This window comes from Nyctereutes procyonoides, unplaced genomic scaffold, assembly GCF_905146905.1.
Source record: "Nyctereutes procyonoides isolate TBG_1078 unplaced genomic scaffold, NYPRO_anot_genome, whole genome shotgun sequence".
Taxonomy (NCBI): Eukaryota; Metazoa; Chordata; class Mammalia; order Carnivora; family Canidae; genus Nyctereutes; species Nyctereutes procyonoides.
Window position 1 is genome coordinate 45696786 of NW_026575146.1, and position 21824 is coordinate 45718609.

The following is a 21824-nucleotide window of genomic DNA, read 5'->3' on the forward strand; positions in this document are numbered from 1 at the left end:
TTAAAAAGCATTTTAAGATAGTCAGATGACTCAATTTAATAATACAGGAAATGAAAACATCATTTCTAATTAGATCATATTACTGATTTAAAACTACAATTTGTGTGCTGTTCCAACAGTGTGATCTCGCAGAGATTCTAATTTAAAAACACAGTGGCTAGTAGGACACATGACAAGATCAAACTAGATACATAACATTCCCTCAGCCCATTTAGGGGAACTCCGGGAAAGCTTCAAGGAAATGTGAGATATGAACAATGCAAAACAACACACAAAATTGACTGTAGAATATAACACAGGAATTTCCTAGGTTTTTTTCCTTATAAATAAAAGATAAATGATATTTAACTTATTTCAATCTATCAACAATTTTAAACTGAACATGACCTGTGAAAGAAATCATTATAACTGTGTTTCATTTCATTAAACACAACTAGCTTATTGTCAAGAGAACAAGCCGCCTCTCCAGGTTTCGGGCTCACTTCAGCATTTTGCATTTAAACTGCATGGATCACTGGTTTGGCTCATTTACCAATGAAGGTAGAATAATATTGCAGTTAAAAAGGTGCTTCATCAGATTTCATTAAATCTAGGAACATTTGCACTTGTCTGGATGGTATGCATACATATAAAACAGATACATATGTAGTGATAAACAAATGAAGGTCTGTCTGCAGGGGCTTTAGATGGATCTTTGCAGTCTTGGGAGGAAAATTTTCATTCCCTCCATGAAGAAAGTCATTGCTGACCACATTCCCAAATCCAAGTACAAAAATCTAAAATTGGCCCCTCATCACTTTTCGGTAGCAAGTCAAAATGGCACTGCCTCCCAACACAGCCATGCTCAAGGGGACACAGGACAGCAGGTGCACAGAAAATTCCACAATGTTCCAACTCTGAAAACTAGGGACAGAAGGCATCACAGGGGCTGAAGCAAACAAAGACCACACACCACAGAGAAGAGCAACAGCAGGAATGCATCAAGTGAGTTTGTAATGGGGCTCCTCCTTCTCACATGGCTTTTGGCTCCCTAAAACTGCTGGGTGTGTTTTTCTATTTCTTCAATCTTCTTTTCAGAATAGTCAGATTATGTGACTGTGACTCCATTTCTGGCTCCGACACAAATAATCTGGAATCCCCACCAGATCCACAAACAGCACGTGCTGCTTTGATAGCATGCAGCTCTGACTTCTTCAAGCTAGGTCACAAAATTAAATTTGCTATATTTGAATAATTAAATCCATATATACACAATATGTCTGTCAGTAACTCAACTACAGTCTAATAAATCATCCTTTCCCTGAAAAAAAGGCAATCTTGCCATCCCATTCATCCCATCCCATTCCCTGTTTTCAGCATTAAAAATATACTTGATGTGTGAAGGGAAGGGAACCTGTTCTGAGTTTTAGATCTTCCCTCATATTTTGAGGCAACATCCAACATAAAACAATGGGTTTTTTATTTAGATTAATCTCTCCACTGTACAGACACAACTAATAAGACTCAAAAAAGAAACAAAACAGCCTTCTGTTTCCCAGAGAAAGAGCTGCCAACCATTCCTGAGGTAGGATGGCTACTTGCATTTTAGCAGTTCATAGGAACAATGAACACTAATAAGCCAGAATGACCCAGCACGCTCCTCTATCAGTTCTCCTCCTGCACACATTCTCTCCTTTCACAGCAGACAGTTGTATAGTGGGTGAGAAATGCAGGTGACCTTGTGGGGGGGGGGGGGTCTGGTGGCCAAAATACATCCCAATGGGAACGCAACGGGTGCTTCAGGCAAAAACAAGAATATACATATATACCTAACTTTAAAATTAAAGCTTTTTCAACTTTTTTAAAAAAATGTAACATGCTATTTTCTGGAGTTTTATGAAATAAAAACTACTTGTGAAACGTATTCATCTCTCATCTCTCCTCCATGCCCAGAGCGTAGAAAGGATACTACAGATGAGTCTACACAGCTGATTCTGATGCTGCCTTTTTTCCAAGGGTGCACTTCTGAGGAAATGAAGGGTGCCCCTTCCCATTTATGATGTCTTCCAATTTACTACCAGTATTTTCTCGTGGTCAGAGGGCCACAAAATAGAGCTCAAAATAGCCCATTAAAAAACAAGCCACAATCAGACTACTGCTCCACCACCACCGCCAGTCATCCCAGAGTTGTGATTTCCTTGTTAAAAGACAGAGGCATAATTGAAGCAATATCTTCACTTCAGATTGATTATCAGGCGACCCTTATCCGCATCTTCACTCAGCAATTTGAATTTTAATGAAAGTAAATGGAATAATTAGCATTTCAAAGTGTGTTTGATACACTGAGGGAAAAAAAGAGAAAAGACTTTTGTGTATAATCTATACACAAAAGAAAGTATTTGGGAGGGGGCAGAGAAAGGGAAGTATAGTTGTATTGTCTTCATTAGAATAATCTAAGAAACTGCTTGTACCAGCTGCATAAATAGAGATGTGATATGATATTGTGCTCTTTTCAGCTAAGATTTCTCACCTTTATTATACCTCACCTTATCTTATTACTTGCTACCTCAATCTGGGAGAACAAAAATCTAAGTGGAGTCGGAGGGATTGCCCAAACCCATGAATTCCAGCAGGATTTCTATGCAATATTAACACTATGATCACCAGGAAGAATTTTCTAACTGGGCCACTGATTTTGCCAGAAGGTACACCTTTCATCTATTTATCCTACTAGAAATGGACACTAGCCCTTAAGAACTACTCCTCACAGGGGAGGAAGAGTAGCTGCAAGATACAAAAATGTACATTTTATTTTGCCAAAAAACGGCATTAAGGTACTCTGTAGTTGCGGTAAGATCAAAGAAATCAGGTCATTTTAACATCAGGGCAATCTCCATCTTTTTTTCAGGCCTAGGCCAGCAACAGGAGCTGATTGCAAAGAAAAGAAATATTACGAAAAAGAACTATCTAGTCTCTTTAGGGGTGGATTTCTGGAAACATGTCAACTGGAAGTGGCGAGAACGTGATCCAAAGTTTCTGACGTAGCCATCCAATTTCACAGGAGACAGAAGGCAAAGTGCTGAATTTCACTTTGTGGTCCTCTATTGCCTTTTGCCCCTTTGATGTAACAAAATTTAAAAAGAGAGAGCAAGCGAGCTGATGACACACACTAAGATCAGAGCTAAAATGGAAAGGCCACGTACCCCAATGATGGCGTTCAGTTCGGCCATGGTCACCTGCTTGGCCCGTTCCACAGCCTGCACCACTTGTTGCTGGTGCTATAAATGAAGATCAGAAACAGAATACAATTATTTGCTTTCTAGTCAGTCAAGAACAGCTTTTCCTAACACGTCCTCTAACTTCAATTACATGCAAAACAGGATTTAGGGGTCTCCATATTTCAAATAAAAGCCCTGAGTGGTGGCTAACTAAATGTCTAGGGTACATTTGGCTCTCTGCTGCAGAGAAGTAACTGGGCATCGAACTATAACCCCGTGAAGGATGCTCCCCTACAACTGGCAGAAGCAGCTTAAATTTTACTTGGATGTCAGTGGTGCCTGTGGCCCAGCATCTTCCACTAACAAACACAATCCATCCCCCACCTGCTTTCTCTGTACCCCCTTTTCCCTGCCATCTACATAAAAATTCTGAAAATATTTCCTAGAAGTACTTATTTTTAAACTTTCTCCTGCTAGTTGTTACAGTAAGCACTAGAAGGCCATTTAGACTTAAATGTTTATTTTCTTCTGAAAATGTGGCAAGTGTTCATGTTTTAATTCCTGTCATGAAGGAATTATGAAGGGCTGAGTATTTAAAAGAGATTAGAAATGCACAACTTTGACTAGCAGTAAAGTTTAAGGATGTTTCTTTTACACAATAGAAAACTAAAAGCTACAAGATTCATGTATTTTTCTTTTGGAAAAACTAAGATGGACAGTTTAGGAACATCCCTCCCTCTATCGAGGATGCATTTCTAAAGAGAATGACCAAGAAAGGAGTATAGGTAATTTGTGTAAATTTTTTAAAAAAATGAAGTAGAGGCACTCCTTCACTTCTGGACATATGTGAGAATGTACACAAGTACTCCCAAAATATAAATATTATTCTCAACTAAATACACTTGAACATTCTAGTTTCTACACCCTCGAAATTGGTCTAAAATAAGGTCTCCTTCGGACTTTTTTTCAACTAGGTTTGGTGCATGAAGAGCCAAAAAGACTGTACTATGAGACAGGTACTCCTCTGTGTGGCTAGGAAAAATCTTGTTTTGACTAATCCTAGTTGAGAAATGTAGCTTTCTCCACTGATTTGAAGTGAATATGAAACTTTAGCTAGCATATTGCTTAATACACACAAAAAGCTAAGCCATCAATTAGATATGAAATTCCCCCTTGAGCTACGTAGTACTAAACTACAAAACTTTCAAATACACACAGTTACTGTGATTAACTGGGGTGACCAATATTTCCACCTCCCGGATGTGTAGGGTTGGTGGGGGATGTGGAGGATGGAAAAGAAAACTGCTTTAGTTATCCACATGTGGTATTTTCACCCATGATATCCTAATAGAAATGTGTATTTTGTGCCTCTAATCCAATGTAAAGAAAAACATCAAATAGATCACTCCATTTTAAGCTTCTAATAAACTCTAGATATTAAACTAGATACCTTTGATTTTTTTTTAATTTTAAGAGTTTTCAAAACAAGGGCTTAAGAAACAATCCCAAAGTCTAGATATCTAGCAATCTCCCTCCATTCCCTTACTTTTTAATAAAATATTTGCCAAAGTGAAATAACTTATTTCCTTCTGTGTTTGAAGCAAGTCAAAGTCCTAAAGATTTATAAAGACACTAGAAGGAACAGAGAGGCATGCTCAATAAAAATGACCAGTAACAGCAATTTCTCCTTAAAGCTACCCTAGCCAGGATGCTAACCTACTAGCACACAGTTCATGTTTAGATTTAAAGCAATTTCACTGTCCAAGTAGTGAAAAGGGACAGTACTTGGACAGCGGAGAAAAAGACAACATGTAAGGATGACTCTGGGATTTTTCTACTACTCAAAGTGAGTATATGGACAGAAACTGTTAATGAGATTTTCCACCTTTTACTTTCCAACATTCAGCCATGGCTGCTCAAAACTTCAAGAAACTGAAAGCCTAAGGACCACATGAACACACATCCAACAATCGTATGATTCATTCCACTCATGCATCCATTCATTCAACAAAGGCCTTCTTAAGCTCTTACCGTGTCCAATTTCTGTATGTTACTGAAATATTACATACTGTGTTAGTGAAATATCATCTACTTTACATTAAGCATTCAAAGAATAGTTCCGTAAGACAGATATGCAGAAAATACACCTACCTAGGGCCTTTCTGCCATGAAGATTGTTCAACTCTTGCCTCATAAACTGGACTCCAACTGCCATGATGGGCAAAGACGCCTTAGGGCAGTGGGGATCTCTTTCTGGCTCAGCATTAAAATCAAGTGCATTTACTGAGAAACCAGAAACACAGCAGTGAACCAGAACACTGACATCTGATGTTCCTATAGAAACTCTTGCTAAAAAGCTAAAATGACAATAGAAGTCATGATTCAGCTCCTTCGTTTCCTCTCCTGGCAGTGGCCATAGGCTAATACCACATCTGAACTCTACCTGTAGTTCAGGATTTTACTTCCCTATTTCTGCTTACAACTGTGAATCATCTGCTGTTTAAGGACCTTTTGAACAGAAGCTCCCTAAGGCAAAGAATGCCTCCTCCCAGTGTGCTCTGAAGGCACCAGAAACACCCAGACATTGCTCACTCAGCCACATCGTAACACTGTAAGCAGCACATCTCAGGAAAGAAGGAGCAAACGATCACTAAAGAGAAAAAGGAACACTGGAGGAAGAACCCAAAATACTCATTAACTGACCCAAAGGTGGCATTTTTTTCCCATTTCCAATTTTAACAAATAAGCTGACTCAGAAAATACAGCAAGTTTTTCACATCTCCTTAGAACCCTGATGGTTTTCCCATTGCGTCTGCCATCTCTTCCCTTTTTCTTCCCCTTCCCCATCTGTTCCTCTCCTCCCACTCCACCCTGCATCTCATTTCCTCTCCCACTTCCTGTTTCTCCCCTCTGCCACCTCACCACATGTGGTGACAGCCACTCTAGACCCAATCTGCAGAAAGCAACAATCCTATAGCCCCTTATTACTCAAGCTGCTCCCTCATATAGGGGGCTTCCGCTGGAACTTTTTCTACCAGTACCACCAAATAAAATGTACTAAGATTATCATCAATAAGCCTTAGGTGGGAGAGAGGGCCTCTAACTGGGATTTGGAAGAGGGGAAAAAAAAAAAAAAAGCCCAATAATTTATTCTTTAAAATACCGTGAGTTATAATTTAAAAAAAATCCTTAAAATAAAAACCTGTAATATGATTATGGTTGCACAACTCTGTAAATTTATTAAATATCACTGAATTCCACACTTAAATGAATTTTATGATATGTAAGTTGTATCAATTAAATACTGTGATTTAAGGACTACAATAATGGATGAAGGGGGAAATGCCACTAAAGTAAAATTATATACAGTAAATCACTTGCCTACTTTCATCATAAAATTTGTTGCATTTGTTTAGGAAAAGTCTCGAGAATAACGTTCTCAACAAGAAAGAGACTGAAACAACAGAAGTCATCAGTCCAACAAAGCCTGCTAAGAAACAGACCGTTAACAAACCACAACACGTTGTACAACAGGTATTTAATGTATGTTTTGGGGAAGAGATGACAATGACCATACCTGCTGTGTCAATACTTTAGGGCATGGCAACAGACATAGTACTTCCAATGAAAAGAAAAAACCCCTACGTTACAACTTAGAATTTTTCTGTAATACCCACCTCCCCTTCCCTTACCTCCCTCATTGATAGGGGTTTGTAAAGGGGTAGTGGGGAGTTAAAGGCAGAGGTAGGAAAATGAAGTAGGATTTCTATAAACGAACAACATTAACATTCCTGACCTGTGAAATGAGAAAGCAAGCGCTTGGAATAATGGCCCCACTACTCCTCAGAGAACTCCCAGACACAGAGCATCATACACTCTACAGGAAAGCAGGATATAAAATGCTAGGGAGGTTCTAGGAAGGAGTGCCCAGCATACTTCCTGGACTATCAGGAAAGGTTTTGTTTTCTTATTCATTCATTCAGTTACATATTAAGAACCTACTGTGCGCGCCAGGCAACTGGGGCGAGAACTAAGACGGACTCATGAACAAGACACTCAGTGAATGAATAATCCTCCTCACGAGGTTCAAAGGCTCAGTAATTACAACCGGAGGATAATTTTATGGAGAAAATTACAAGCTGCCATGCAATCACTTATGGGGGAGACACCTCATGGAATCTGGGGGCTGAGGGAACATTCCCTCTGGAAGCCGGCCCAATGGAGACATGAAGGATGTCCAAGAGTTCTGTGGATGAAGCAAGGAGAAAATGCCAGGCAGAGAGAAAAGCTTGGGCAAGGTCCCTGGAGGAAAGGAGCTTGTCTGTCAAGGAAGAGAACAAACGTGTATAGCTGCAGGAGAAGAATAGGGGAAGGGGAAAAGCTGTGAGAGATGGAACAAGGTCGGATTAAAAGCCTCCTTAGGCATGACAAGACACACATGCAAAAACTTTAAAGGGGACGAAATATTCACAAAAAGGACAACATAGGCAAGTGCCTGAAGTCCTGTGGGTACAGCCAGGGCACACTCCATAGAACCATGTACTAGTGGAAGTGAAATCTGTAAGGCAGGAGGAGGCCAAATGCTGACAGGCTTTGCAAGACATGAAAACTTGGGACTTTATCCTGGTAAGACATTAAAAAAAAAAAAGAAAGAAAGAAAAAAAAATTTGACTGAGAAAGAGGGGAGAGAGAGAAAGAGAGAGAGCGAGCACGCGCACATGAGCAGGAGGAGCAGAGGGAGAGGGACAATCTCAGGCAGACTCGTGCTTAGCGTGGAGTCTGATGAGGGACTTGATCTTACAACCCAAGCTGAAATCAAGAGTCAGGTGCTAAACTGACTGCGCCACCCAGGTGCCCCCTGGTAAGGCATTTTTTTTTTTTTGGTCAAAAATTTGAAAGCAGCTGAGTGCTATCAGTTCTGCATTTTAGTAAGATAAGACCTAGGATGGTAAGAATACTAAAGAAGCTGGATGATAGGAAGGTGGACCAACAGGAGGGAGGACAGGTAGAAGGCTAATGCAATACTCTAGGGTGAAAGATAAACTTGAATTTGGACCAACTGCCCTTCCTGCTCACAGAACTCATGATCCACATGTACATAAAAAGCCACTCGCTCAGAACTGGTAAAGGCCTCTAGAAATCACGAGACCCCAATGGTAGTAGTGCCCAAGCACTGTAACAAACTGACCAACAAAAGACTCTCTACCTTTCCAAAAGCCTACTACAGATTTTTTTTTTAATTTACGATAGTCATACAGAGAGAGAGAGAGAGAGAGAGAGAGAGAGAGAGAGAGAGAGGCAGAGACACAGGCAGAGGGAGAAGCAGGCTCCATGCACCGGGAGCCCGACGTGGGACTCGATCCCGGGTCTCCAGGATCGTGCCCCGGGCCAAAGGCAGGCGCCAAACCACTGCGCCACCCAGGGATCCCCCTACTACAGATTTCTAAATGCTGCCCTGGCTGAGTGGATTGGGATGGTAGTGTTGCAAAAGCCATTATTATATCCAGCAGATAAGTTTCCTCTGTCACACCCTACCCAAGTAGTCCGTCAGTCTCTGCTTGATCATATCTTCTGGAAGGGAACTCACTACCTCATAACAAACTTTTTCTATGTGGGGATAATGGCTCTAATACTAGTTAGAAATCTACCTCTCATAACTTCTTCCCACTAGACCCAGGCTTGCCTCTACGTTCTTCCCCACTGGCACCCACTTCAATACATGAATATGGCATGTTTGTTTTTACTTTCTCAATTTCAGGTTAAACAATCCACAGGCCACTGGCTCTATGCCACTCATCCTCTGGCCACTCCTTGGTCATGCTCTAGGTGGCAAGACAGAATATTCTAGGGATGGCTAAGCAGGTCAAATCTGAGTGAAAGTGTCACTCCATGCCCAGTGAGTCAGGGTAAAATCCTACTGAGCGTTTTTTAGCAATTCTACCAGGGGTACTGGTACAAATAAGCTTTAAATTCAAATCAGCCTTTCCTAACAGTATCCCAAGAAATGGTCAGTCCCACAGGAAATTAGGTATCACTTAAAACAAAACAAAACAAAAACAAAACAAAAAAACCCCACTGGGCTTAATTTGGCTAACATCTGGTAAATGGCAGGTCTTCTCTGAGCTTCAAATCTCAGAGACTGAATATGTTTGCAGGGTTTTCCAAACAATTTTGGCTGTGGAACTTGGGATTAAAGCTTGGGAAGTGCTGCCTGAAGCTTTTTCCTACTGACCACTGAGCCTCACCTTCTTCTGTTTTCACCCACGAGGACAGAGCATTCTTGCCTGATCTATCCAATAAGCTCTCAAGTCCGTGCTTTCCAACAGAACTTTCTGCAGTGTTGGAAATGTTCTAAATCTTTGCTGACAATATGGCGACCACTAGCCACATACAGGTGGGCACTGAGCACTTGAAATGGGGCTAATGTGTCACTGAGAAATTTAATTTGCAATTTTATTTGAGTTTGATTAATTTTAATTTAAATAGCCACAAATGGCCATGGCTACCATTTTAGATATCACAAGCTCTACTTCATCAAAGTATTTCAAAGCTTAGCTCCAGTAATAATACAGTCGCCACCTAACAGAAAGTCAAAGAAAAAATACAGTTTCTCAAACGCACTTTAATTTTTTGACACATAAGGGTTGGCACTGCTGCCTCTGAAAGCCTATATTGAAATCTGCAGAGATGTTCTCCCTCCTGCGAATCATCTACTTGCTGAGGGCAAGGAGGCCATAATGCCACCATAAGGATCTCACCAAATCTGCAACTGTCACCAAAATGCACATCACACAGATCAAGTCAATTGGCCAAACCATGAATGTGGGACAGAATTATGCTCCCTGGTGCCTCATTCAGTATTGCAAGAAAAAAAACAGATTTTAAATGAAAGGTTGTCCAATGTGAGAATCAGAAAATGGACAAAATCCATTAAAGCCCCAAGGTAGGTGTATTAGTCATTCTAGGACATTCCTTATATATACAGCACTGTCATAACACATTACCAGCACTGACAAAATGGCCCTGACTGGAGTGCAGACGTGTCCTGTGAAGGCTGCTGGCATTTAATGAACAATCTCTGAAGATGGTCTTACGGGTGTCACTGCATCCTTATCAGGGGATCTCTGGTGATTTCAGCCAAGCTCACCTACATCAAACCATGTTATCACAAGCCATTGGTTCCTTACAAAGTTAACAAGCAATAAGACGAGTTAACCTGGTGCCATTATGAGGCGAGAACACTGCCACCAGTGCATGTAACCACTGTATTTTGTTCATTTCCTCCCTCAGGCACAATATGAAAGTGACTGATCACATTTTTCAACTTCCACTTTACAATTATTCTAAACATGCGAAATGTGGTTCAGAGCAATTCAGTTCCATATTAACCCAGGTACCAAAAATACAGCATTTAAGATACAATCATATCACAGAAGGAGTTTGTCTTCCATCAAATTAAAAGGACCAAATTTATGATATGCCCAAAATAGAAAGTCAGGTATCATAGCTACTCTTGGAATGGAAGTGGAATTTATAAATAAACACACATTATCACCATTATCTACTTGTGTATTCTTCTCTACTATTTAAATACAATGGAGAATATCCAAATAAATCTACAAAATTCTAGAGGAAAACTATTTGGTTCTACTCATTAGCTAGGTTAACAGGGTAATGAAAACCAAGTTTTGAGTTAAAATTAAATGTGCACCAGAAAATATTCAAGTTGGAATACTCTCTTTTCTCTATGTAAAATCAAGAATAAAAATAAAAGGTTTAGAAATTTCACTCTTAATTTCCCTTTTACAACCTAAAATTTCGAATGACCAGAGAACTATTGTTAAATGCAGTCAAAAGAAGCATTTAAATTCTTTATTTCATTTACTAAATCAGTATTTTCACATGCAATGAAAAAACAGCTACTGACTGGTAAGCCCAGGCCCCAAAGCAGGGGGCTCCGCCATCACTTGCCTTGGTTGTAAGAGGACAAGTCTATAGCGCTCCTCCACCAACCGTAAAGCAGTTCTGCTTCCACTTAAATAACTCAAAAAAGAAGTTTGTTTTTCTAGATAGCTTCATGGGCAAAACAGAGACCACATCTAGAACTGCTGCTCCTTCTGAGGTGAGCTCTACAGGTTGAACACCTTGAAGTGCTGTCACCATTTGGAGATTTGCTTTTTGGCTGGGGAGAGACAGGTGTTTGCTAAACTGGAAAATTAATTTTTGGAGCTAGAAGAGAATCACCCTTGGGGCTACCTAATATGCCTCACTGAGATTTTTAGCGGATTCACAGCCCTGACTTCAGTTTTAATTTACACTTTTTTCCTCTATAAGAAGGACATAGGAGAGGAAGATAACCAATTCATTCTTCCAAAGGCAAGGACTAAAAAGGGTGGGGAGGACTGGTCTCAGGTCTTCTCAAAAAAGAAACTCAAGAGCGTTGTGGCTACTGCTGCAGCAACCACTACCCCTACTTATATCAAGAGGAGCTTACTGTGTGCTACACTGCACATGTATAATCCCAAGTGATCCTCAAAGTAACTGTATGCATCCCATGCTATAACTAATGTACAGATGAGGAAACTGAGGCTTACAGAGACGAACCACTTGCTAAAATGTCACCCAGCTTTACTTGGCTAAAGTAAGCCATGTTATTTGTAGCAGGGAGGCCAGGGCTTGACCCAGATCCAACTGTCATTATTCTGGCATTTCTTGCTTATGGAACTGCCAATGGGGAGTTGATTATTTATAGCTCCTCCCCTGCAAAGGAGACCCAAAGCAGGAGATTTGATTGATACATTAAGATTTGCCTTAAAGAAGAAATCTGAGGGCAACAAATATAGATCAGTTTTACCCATTCCTAAAAGCCAAAAGAAAGTGGAAGAAAAAAACAGCTTAGACAGGTGAGGACTCACTCATGAGGTTTCTTTAAATTCTGGTATTAGAGATCCTATAAAAGTTTTAGAACTATATGTGAGGGATGCCTGGGTGGCTCAGTTGGTTAAGCGTTGGACTCATGATTTCAGGTCATGATCTCAGTCGTGAGATGGAGCCCTGCATCAGGCACCATACAGACTGTGGAGCCTGCTTAAGATTCTCTCTCCCCCTCTCCTTCCGCCCCTCCCTCTTCTACTTGTGCCAATGCGGCAAGCTCGCGTGCGCGCGCTTGCTTTCTCTCTCTCTCTAAACGAAACAAAACTATGTGATACTCACTTTAATGACAAAAGTTGGCAGTTATGTTTGTCTAATGCCTGGGACTTTGGAAGTAGTCATATAGGAGTGCAACAAGCACATCATTAAAATATAAATTGGCTATAACTCTAAAAAATGTTTTTGAGAAATCTACCAGGAATATATTTTTTCCTATGATTGTTTCCGGCAATATATAGTCACACTTCAAATGCTTCTGAACTACAATTATACAACTTATTTCTTTAAAAAAAAAAAAACCCTGGCAGTTCAAAATAAATTTATTTAATAATTTTCACTCAGTATATTTTTTAAATTTTAGAAAATGTGGTATACTACCCCCAAGCAGCATTAAGCAGGTCATTAATAAGCACACGGGGACTAAATTAACAACGGACCTCTCAAAGCATGTGAATTCAAAAAAATCCCTCCCAAAAAAATCCCTCCCACCACTATCCTATATCTTATGTACCAGTCTTCAGGGAATGTTTTTCTTTTTTCTAAATACAATCATTTAATTTTTAAATAAAACATTTTAAAATAAATTCTAATGCCACAGCTGCCGTTTTGGCAGTGAGACTGTCACACACAGAGCCGGTGTTAAAAGATCAGATTAAGAGCCTTCAGTCCTGGCACCGAGTGACGCTAGCAGCCATGCAAGAGTGATTTTCCATGCCTCTGAAGAGACAGGAAATAGAATTCATCTTCCTCTAATAACCTGCCTCCTCCCCTCCCTCCAGATTACGGTCCATCTGGCCTCAGGATAGAAGCGAAGAGTCTGATGCTCACAGAATGCCCAGAAGATGAAACGAGGTGGGCAATGCTCAGACAAAACATCAGAGAGGCCTGGATTGGACAGGAACAAACATGTCTATGGCCCACTCATTAAAAGATAGACACACACACATTAAAAAATTGAAAAAAAGAAGAGCCAATTAGATCCAAAGTAAGCAGAAGAAAAGATATATACAGAATTAGCATTTAGAAAACCACGACACAGGTCATTCATTACACACAAATCAAGGATTTCAACTAAAATGCCAACAAATGTACTGAAGGAATAAACAGTAAGGGATAAGATCACAGGCTCTCTTCCTAGCCTCAGGCAGAGAAAAGAGCATTTCCCCGTGGCCTTACTGTGCGGGGTACAACTTCCTTAGCTAATTCATTCCAGTCCAGTCTTGTTCGGCACCAGGACTATTACACATTCTCTTCCTACTGGGCTTGCTCATACAAACAATGTAACTCAGGTGGGAAAACAACCAATCTGTAAATCAGCTCTACCAACACCCCCAAGACCTCTTTCCACTTCTGCATATAACCCCACAGATCCTGCAAAAATGCCACGGGAGCTTTAAGCTACACCAGTGACTATAGACAGGGGTCTATGCCTGCAAATACCTGGTTATAGTTCAAATTCCTCCATCTACCTTGGGGTGTAACACCTCAGCATGGTTACAGCCCTGCGGGTTATGCGCACATTCTTCCCAAGCCTCTATCCCCATAAAGCAGAGCTGCTTCAACTAAGAAGAAACACACACTGGTCTGGATTGGCCAGGCTTCCTAAAAATGCAAACAGGCCTTTCTACTCTCCCTCATCACTCTGCCCAATCTAGTCACAAGCAAATCCTGAGCAGAAATAGGCAAATGGGGATATAGCGAGTAGTGGTTTTGTGGTCATAGCTAAAGGGGGAGAAAGACAACTCATCTATTGTTATTTGTGGTCCAGAAGACCATTTGAACTCAGGATGTTAACTTAGGTCCATGGTTTGTGAATATGAGCACCTCAGTGGGATATGTATCTGACGAAAGGTACCCATGGTTACCGAGGTCTAACTCAGTTCAAACCAAATAAGAAGTCACATAGGAATCCACACTATCTACGAGGCACACCCCTGCTCAAATACTCGTTGCAGGCTAACATCATCAGCACATACCTAGGGAGGGCCAGGCAGATGGACAGCTCTCCTGGAGAGCAGTGCCGTGGCACACCTAAAGAAGTGAAGGGGAGGAGGAAAGTAACTCAGTGCCTTCTAGCCTACGACACAATGCTCGATGGCTGAGACATGCAAACATTTCATTAGTTAGCTTCTTACCCTCTCATAGATGATCTTACCTAAGCAAGTGATGGATTCAGTAATTCAGAAGCAAAAATTATCTCTTTCTAGTGCTTTCACCTAAATTTTGTGACCGAAAGCAAGCGAGCAAACATAAGAAGGGGAAAAAGCCACGAGGAAGCCACCACGCACTAGAAATGCACTTTCTCATTCCAACATGAGTGTGTCTGCGGACAGCACACGCTTCCACTGCTGCTGAGCAAGCAGCAGCAGCAGGTGCACTACACAACAGGCCTCGGCAATGTGCGTGCAAAGTCAGTGGTACTCAGAGCCTGAGTCCAGAGTCCCTACTGCATATCGTTTTCCAAGTGCAAGCACAATGGTAAGACTTCATCAGGTAGTAAGTAACTTTTTTAAAGCAGCTAGCCAAAAGTTACATTAGTTTGTAGTTAACTATGTAAAGCACTTTCTATGGAGGTGTCTTCTGCCAACTCTTAATGTCCAGTGACAAAAGTGTAGAGCAAACCCTTCTGGCAGTATTTCAATCCACCGTATTAGATGCCATTGTGGAAAACAGTCATCATTCTGAGCAACACTACATTGTCCAAGGACAGCAAAATATTTAAACAATTGAATTTTGCTTCACACATTAGAAAATGTTCCGTTATATGAACACAATTCGATTCCACTGAATGTTAATAAGGTGTAGAAGTTGGAATGTGAACACCGTATCTTAGAAATGTGCCATACAAACACCAAGAGCCTGACAAGGCTAAAGAGTCAGTTCTACAATCCCTATTCTGCAAAACCACCAAAATGGCACCTTCTAGCCCAGCACCTCAAACCAACTGCCTTACCTCTTGGGACAGGAAAGGAATGACTTGTGCACAGATAGCATTCAGCCTCTTGACAATCTCTGCCTGCATAAAAAAAAAAAAAAAAAAAAAAAAAAAGGAAAGGAAAGCAATAAAGAGAACAGTCAGCTGGTTACAAATTCCCGAAATATTAACAGGATGATATTAAAACACACTTTATATTCTGGCTGGCGTATTTCCTAAGGAAGAGGAAAACTCTCATCAGCAAGCCCATTAAAAGGAGGCAGTGACAACAGTGCCACATTAATAGCACAATTGATTAACCAGCATTCATCTTAAAAAGTCAACCTGCAAGCACCAGGACAACATAAAAAGGAATTTAATTCTCATGACTGGAAATCAGTTTTCAAAAGCCTTCAACAGGACCCTTGTTCATTCTAATGTGGTTTTTCCTAAAACCTCAAGTTTTCAGGAGTTTTCATAGTAAAGATACGTTCTTCCCTCCGTCTCAAATTCTTTCAGTTAGTAACTCATTGGAGTCTACATTTGTGGCCTTTGCTTCATAGGAATCCACATTATCTATGAGGCACACCCCTGCTCCCCCAATCTCCCAAACGAATAGCACCCAACCAACCCCAAAAAAGTTGATTAACTCAGATCCTTAGTTCTACACTGTAGGGGAACAGAATACATTCTTCAATCCTGAAAATTTCCAAATGTGTCCCACCATCATAAAATTTTCCTGTACTTAGCGGAAAGGGACCTGTATTTGCATGGAAACTAATCTTAGGAACATAACTTATTCTTGAACACCACACATGTGCAAAGCCCCAGCAACCAGATAAGAGATGGTTTATTCTCTAATAATTTTTTTAAGTCTAGAAATTGCCTAATAGGATGCTATAATTAAGTTAAAAAAATTTAAAAAGAAAGAAATGCCACCACACTAACTTTTCTCTGAAAATCTACCCAGAGCTTCGCTGATGTTCATCTTAATTTGTATTATCAGATGGCTCCTTATATCTTTCAGGGTGGGACATGTAAAATGCATGGTTTTTCTATACACATACATGCAAAGTAGCTTAGATTGTAAATGATAGGATGGGGTGAAGGACAGGCAAGAAGTGTTGAGAGGCAGAAAATGTAAAGCAATTACTATTCCTGAGACATTCTTAAAATAAATTCCATCCAGGGTTAGTTTCTCATTTTATAAGAGGACAAAAATGCTCTTTTTCTTGCTAAGTCATTACCAGAATGACAGCGACATTCTCCTTGTGCAATCTAGGTTTCCTTCTTTCATCAGCAACCCTTTTGACTTTGCGGCTATGCAATCTTTTAAATGCCAACACCTTAAAAACTTTGCCAGCTAAGAGAAAACACAAATTCACCATAAAGGAAGTTTCAAACCTAAGCTTTCCCTCCTGGTCTGCATTCCTAACAGGAGGGACAAAAACCCAGCACCAATAACGCAGGCGATGAATAAGGCCCCAACTGTGCTGACCTGATTTAATTTACTGCACTGGCCCCATGGAGCATTTAGCCATCCTTTAAGAATGCTTAAACCACCATGAAAAGCTGCAATGGGAATCACCAAACCACTCTCCACCTGGACGGACATACCATAGTGGTTATGGGTGAAATTCCAGTGTGAGCTGAGAAAATAGAGTAGCAATCACCAGACCCAAAGCACTGCATCTCAAAGGCATTTGGTTGTTAAGCTTTTTGTAGGGAGAGGTGGAGGGGGAGAGAATAAAAGATAATGAGACACTTTGGGGCAGACCAAACTGATGATTCTAATGCTTAGAACCATCTGCCAAGCATATTTTCCTCATTATGTTGTTTACATAAATAAAATAGTCCCTTGCTAGGAGGGTTTAAAAATGTGTGGGCACATAAGAAAACTGAGTTCTTTAGTTTGCCTACATAATCTAGGCAATAAAAACTACTGTAAGGAAACTTACTCATCAGGCAAAATAAAGACCAAGAGGTATTTATTTGGCTACTTCAATTTTGGACCTAGGCTATTTTAAGTCTGAGCAACTATGGGGGGTGGGGAGGGGATCTGCATTTTCTTAAAAATAAATGTCGAAAAGTCAACAAGTCAATTTATTTATTCATGTATATTAACACACAATAACAGAAAAAAGGGGAGGATCTTGCAAACTTTTTCTTTATAGATCTTCTTTTGTTTAAAAGACTTCTTAATTTCTTTAAGTTGTCATGCCAATGGATTTTTCATGGTCAGGCTAATTGGCGGCAGGGGGGTAGGATGTGTGTGTGTGTGTGATTTCATAAAATTAAGCAGGTCATTCCTCACTTTGAAAGCTAAAGTTGCCTCGGAAACACTGCTGCTTCCATGGTCAACTAATTTTGCCTCTTTTGTCCCACAGGACCCAGCTTTAGGGAGGCATCATTTATTTACAGGCCTTTCCACTGGGCTTCAGTGATCAGCCAATAATACTGTGGACACACACTTCTAATGGCCTATGTTTTGAAACTGAGTCTAATCTAATGGCGTGGGGCCCAAACTCCTTTTCCAGCACAGCCATTAAAGGATGTAGGTTATTGCTGTTGTCACCATTGATATTTGTCATTGTAATGTAATTAGGGCCCTAAAATGATGCATTACAGCCCTTGGCACAGCTTCTATTAAAATCTTTTCTTCTGCTCACTGAACTGCGACCTGCTTTTTGATGAATAACAGACAGACAGCTTTAGGGTAAGGAGCAGATTCATCAAAGAAGTATTTTTCAGCTTTGGGGAAAGAGACGGGGGTAAAAAAGGCAACCTAGGAGTAAAAGCACTAGGGGAGGAAAAGCCACAATACACATTTGAATTTCATCTGACCACTTGAAATTCTGATTGCGTCTGATGAATCTTGCTTAGACAATATATTCCCAGTCTTTGAATCACATGGTTAATCAGGGCTCTAATCTGCTATCCATCAGCCTATGCCAATGCTGTAGCTTCCAATCAAATTTATAGGTGATGTGGCTCATGCATCCCTGAGCAAGTACATTCACAGCCCATTTACACAGGCAAGATTCTGAAATTCTGCTGGTAGGGCTGCTGGATGTTACCATGGGATTCCTAGGTTTTGCGGACACTGCTAGACTATTGTCTTCAGATGCCCATGATGTTCCAAAATAGCATTCACACTCCCAATAAAAGAACAACTGTTCATGCCAAAACATAACAAAATAATTTGTTTTTACAGCCACAGTTTGTCGAATCCATTAACAATTTTTGATACTTCTATTATGTCTTCCTTTATCCGTCAAGACAGTCATTTAAAAATAAGTTTCACACATATTTTCCTACCCTCAATTCATTACCACTCGATTTCCTCCTCCTGTAATTTCCCACCTTATGCCACTCTCCAATAAAAAGAACCAATAAATGACCATCCCTACACACACACAAACTGGGCAAATATTTTAGAAAAAGGCATTCTATGAAAACACGTTGGTTGTGCACTCAACACTTGGCATGTGAATGCTGACAGGCTAACTACCTCCAAAATGGAGACGGCCTGGCCTAGTGGCATGACCAGTTGGTAATGGAACAGAAAAAAACAGAAGGAAGAAGCTTTCATCCCTTTTTTTCTTCATACTCCAACTCAAGAACTGGTGGAAAATGTATTAACTACCTTGCATCACGGGAAAGCAACATCATGCATTGAAAAGAATGCCACAATTCAATCATTAGATTAAAAAAGTAACAAATAATGAAGAACACAATATCAAATACGTATTTTCTTTATCACTTATAACAAATTACATTAGTCATTTAAGACAAAAAAACTAGTTAAGCCTACACTTGAATTAAATTACATCCCCTCAAATAGTTGTAATATAAAAAAAATCTAATTTTTATTTAGATTACTTCCGCCTATATGATTTCCTTAAAAAATTAAACAAATTTTATTTTTATGACATAATAAACTTGAGAGAAATTACAGATAACTTTATTTTAGTAATCAAAGAGATGTATCAAAAGCAATTATTGGTTTAAAAAACATTTCTTGGGAGTTTTAGTCTCTCATCAAAATAGGAGCAACACTACTACACAGTATGGTTGAAATAAAACAGAATAACAAAACATTATTAGGAAACCATTTTAGCAGCCAACCAGAAAACAACAACAAAACACAATTAGTTTCAGAAAAACATTCTTGAAGAATAACATTTCACAATTAATTTGCTTTCTACAGCAGTTTCTTTGCCAAAAATGTTTTTAAGAGACTATCTTATTGTTTACCAAGAACATACACTCACCAATTATATAAAACACTTTTAAAAAGTGAAGAGAAATTTCTTCTTATGCTATCTGAAATCTTTTTTGAAGTACAAATAAATCCTGCAACCCTCTCCTTCACCCTTCTTTTACTTCTTAGGCCATCAAAGATTGTAATTTTTTATTTCAAACAGAAAATAAATTCTCTTCATTTGTTCATTGATCTGTTCCAAATTTTCTAAGAAATGGCCTAAATTAAATTCTGGAACCGATCTTGCTTGTCCCTAGATTAAAAACTCAGAGGACTAATGAGAAATTCTTTCCGACTTACTAAAAATCCAGGCTAAACCGAAGGAAAAAAGTAGTATTATTTCTCTGAAAACTCATTTTTTATCCTGTCATCAATTTCAACTTTACAAAAGAGATAAGAATATGTAAAATTATAATGGAAAAACTAATTTTTCTATTAAAAAAAAGCAAAATTGGAATAAGGCATACAGATTTAGATCAAAGGTACTGTCAGCACTGCTGACAAGCTGGTAAACCAGAGGCCTACGTTTCATTTTAGTTCAGGTACTGATTTTGCACAAAATATTTTATATTGCTTAATAAAGCAATAAATGAAGCAATAACATTGTGAGAATCAATTTAATAAAACATCTATCAGCTTCCGTAAAGGACTGATACAAACTAATAAGACTTTTTTTTTTTTTTTTTTTTTTTACAAGTATTAAGACTTTTAAAAGCTCTCATCGGGCAGCCTTGGGGGCTAGCGGTTTAGAGCTGCCTTCAGTCCAGGGCGTTATCCTGGAGATCAGGGATGAGTCCCACGTAGGGCTCCCTGCATGGAGCCTGCTCCCCCTCCGCCTGTGTCTCCGCCTCTATCTCTCTCCCTCTCTCTGTCTCTCATGAATAAATAAAATCTTTAAAAAAAAATTAAAAAGCTCTCATCATCCCACTTCCTCTAGCAACAGGTACTATCTAGTACTCAATTAGTCTTGAATGATATGAAAGTGCCAATATTCTACCAATTTTTAGTCCCCATCCAAACCCTGCCTCCCCTAGGGAGTTGAACTAAAGCAATGATTCTACAGGCAGTAATACCTCAAGGCAATGTCAATCTGCTTTGTGTTCTGAACTCAAATCTACGCTAATTTACTGAGTGCAAAGTATGCTATAAAGTACCTAGTATGCAATTCAGTTTATTGCATATACTAAAGTACACGATTTGTTTGTTCTAACGAGATATACAGGTGCTAGTGCAAGAATACACAGGGCAATGCCTTTCCTGAAGAGTATCATGGTACCTACATTTCATGAAACTATTCCAAACTGTCACCAAAGTAAAGCTGTGTTTTACTGAAGCATTTTTGCCATGATTAGAAAAAAGTGCCTTTTCTTCTCATCTCTTGAGCTTTCTAAGATCTTTAAGGGAAATCCCATATAGTTGCCTATTATCCTTACTACACCTTCTGGGCTCCGGTTATTGTGTTTAAATACTGCTCCAAATGTTGAGAGTGATATATTATCAAGGTTAAGAATGACAATCATTGTGCCAGACATCCAATTATTCCTACAAGGTCAAATCATTTCAGTTCTCAAGTCTGAAATACACTGTAACCAATGTTATCATGATTATATTCAGCTCCACCAGGAGAGGGACAGGGAAAATGGGGAAAAAAGATGAGAGGGAAAAGTGGGATGTTAGAAGTAGGGAAAGAAAATGACTTTCTCTGGTGAGCTTAACTTCAGCTTTCATGGAACAAAGTGGAGCTGGTCAGAGAACCTGATTACTCTTGAGTCCTAACACACCTAGGCAAATGCTCATTGCTTCAGGGCCAGTGTGTCACAGCAAGGCCTGCTAACTACTCTCTGGGCTCTGGTTATTGTGTTTAAATACTGCTCCAAATATGTGTTTAAATACTCTCTCTCTGGTCTCTGAATCAATCAATCAATCAATCAATCAATCTCTCAAGCTGTTTTCACCTTACTCTTTCCTACTGACATAAAGTGTACTTGTGCCTTGGGATGCTGATTTACAATTAAGCATTTCCATACTTCGCAAAAGTAGAGGGGGCAAATATTCCTTATAACCACAGAAGGTGAAGATCATCTACCTTAATTTTTCCCAACATGATCTATGTGATTAAATTTTATGTGAGAAATACTGAAAGACAGGAACTCTGGATACTAGAATAAAACCAGTAAGACAAATAAAAACACTAATGGTCCTTACACTCTCATCAAGGATACATAACTCTAAGAAAAGTAATAAACTGCCTTTTATAAACTAAGAGCTATGCTCTGTTTCTCAGTCTACCCTCTTACAT

At 39.6% G+C, this 21824-nt stretch overlaps 1 protein-coding gene across 7 annotated transcripts in view; it reads right to left on the reverse strand.

Moving 5' to 3' along the window:
- TLE4 (TLE family member 4, transcriptional corepressor) overlaps positions 1–21824 on the reverse strand; it is a 142309-nt gene that overhangs the window by 91237 nt on the left and 29248 nt on the right. For 2 of the 7 annotated variants that reach the window (XM_055309722.1, XM_055309721.1), the window contains exons 5-6: positions 15301–15363; positions 3183–3257 (exon numbers count right to left, since the gene is read on the reverse strand). The exons of 1 other annotated variant lie outside the window; for it this stretch is intronic. In XM_055309722.1, the coding sequence (XP_055165697.1) occupies positions 3183–3257; positions 15301–15363 (138 nt within the window). The remainder of the gene's footprint in view (positions 1–3182; positions 3258–15300; positions 15364–21824) is intronic. 4 more of the 7 variants (XM_055309725.1, XM_055309723.1, XM_055309727.1 and 1 more) reach the window with 2 other exon arrangements.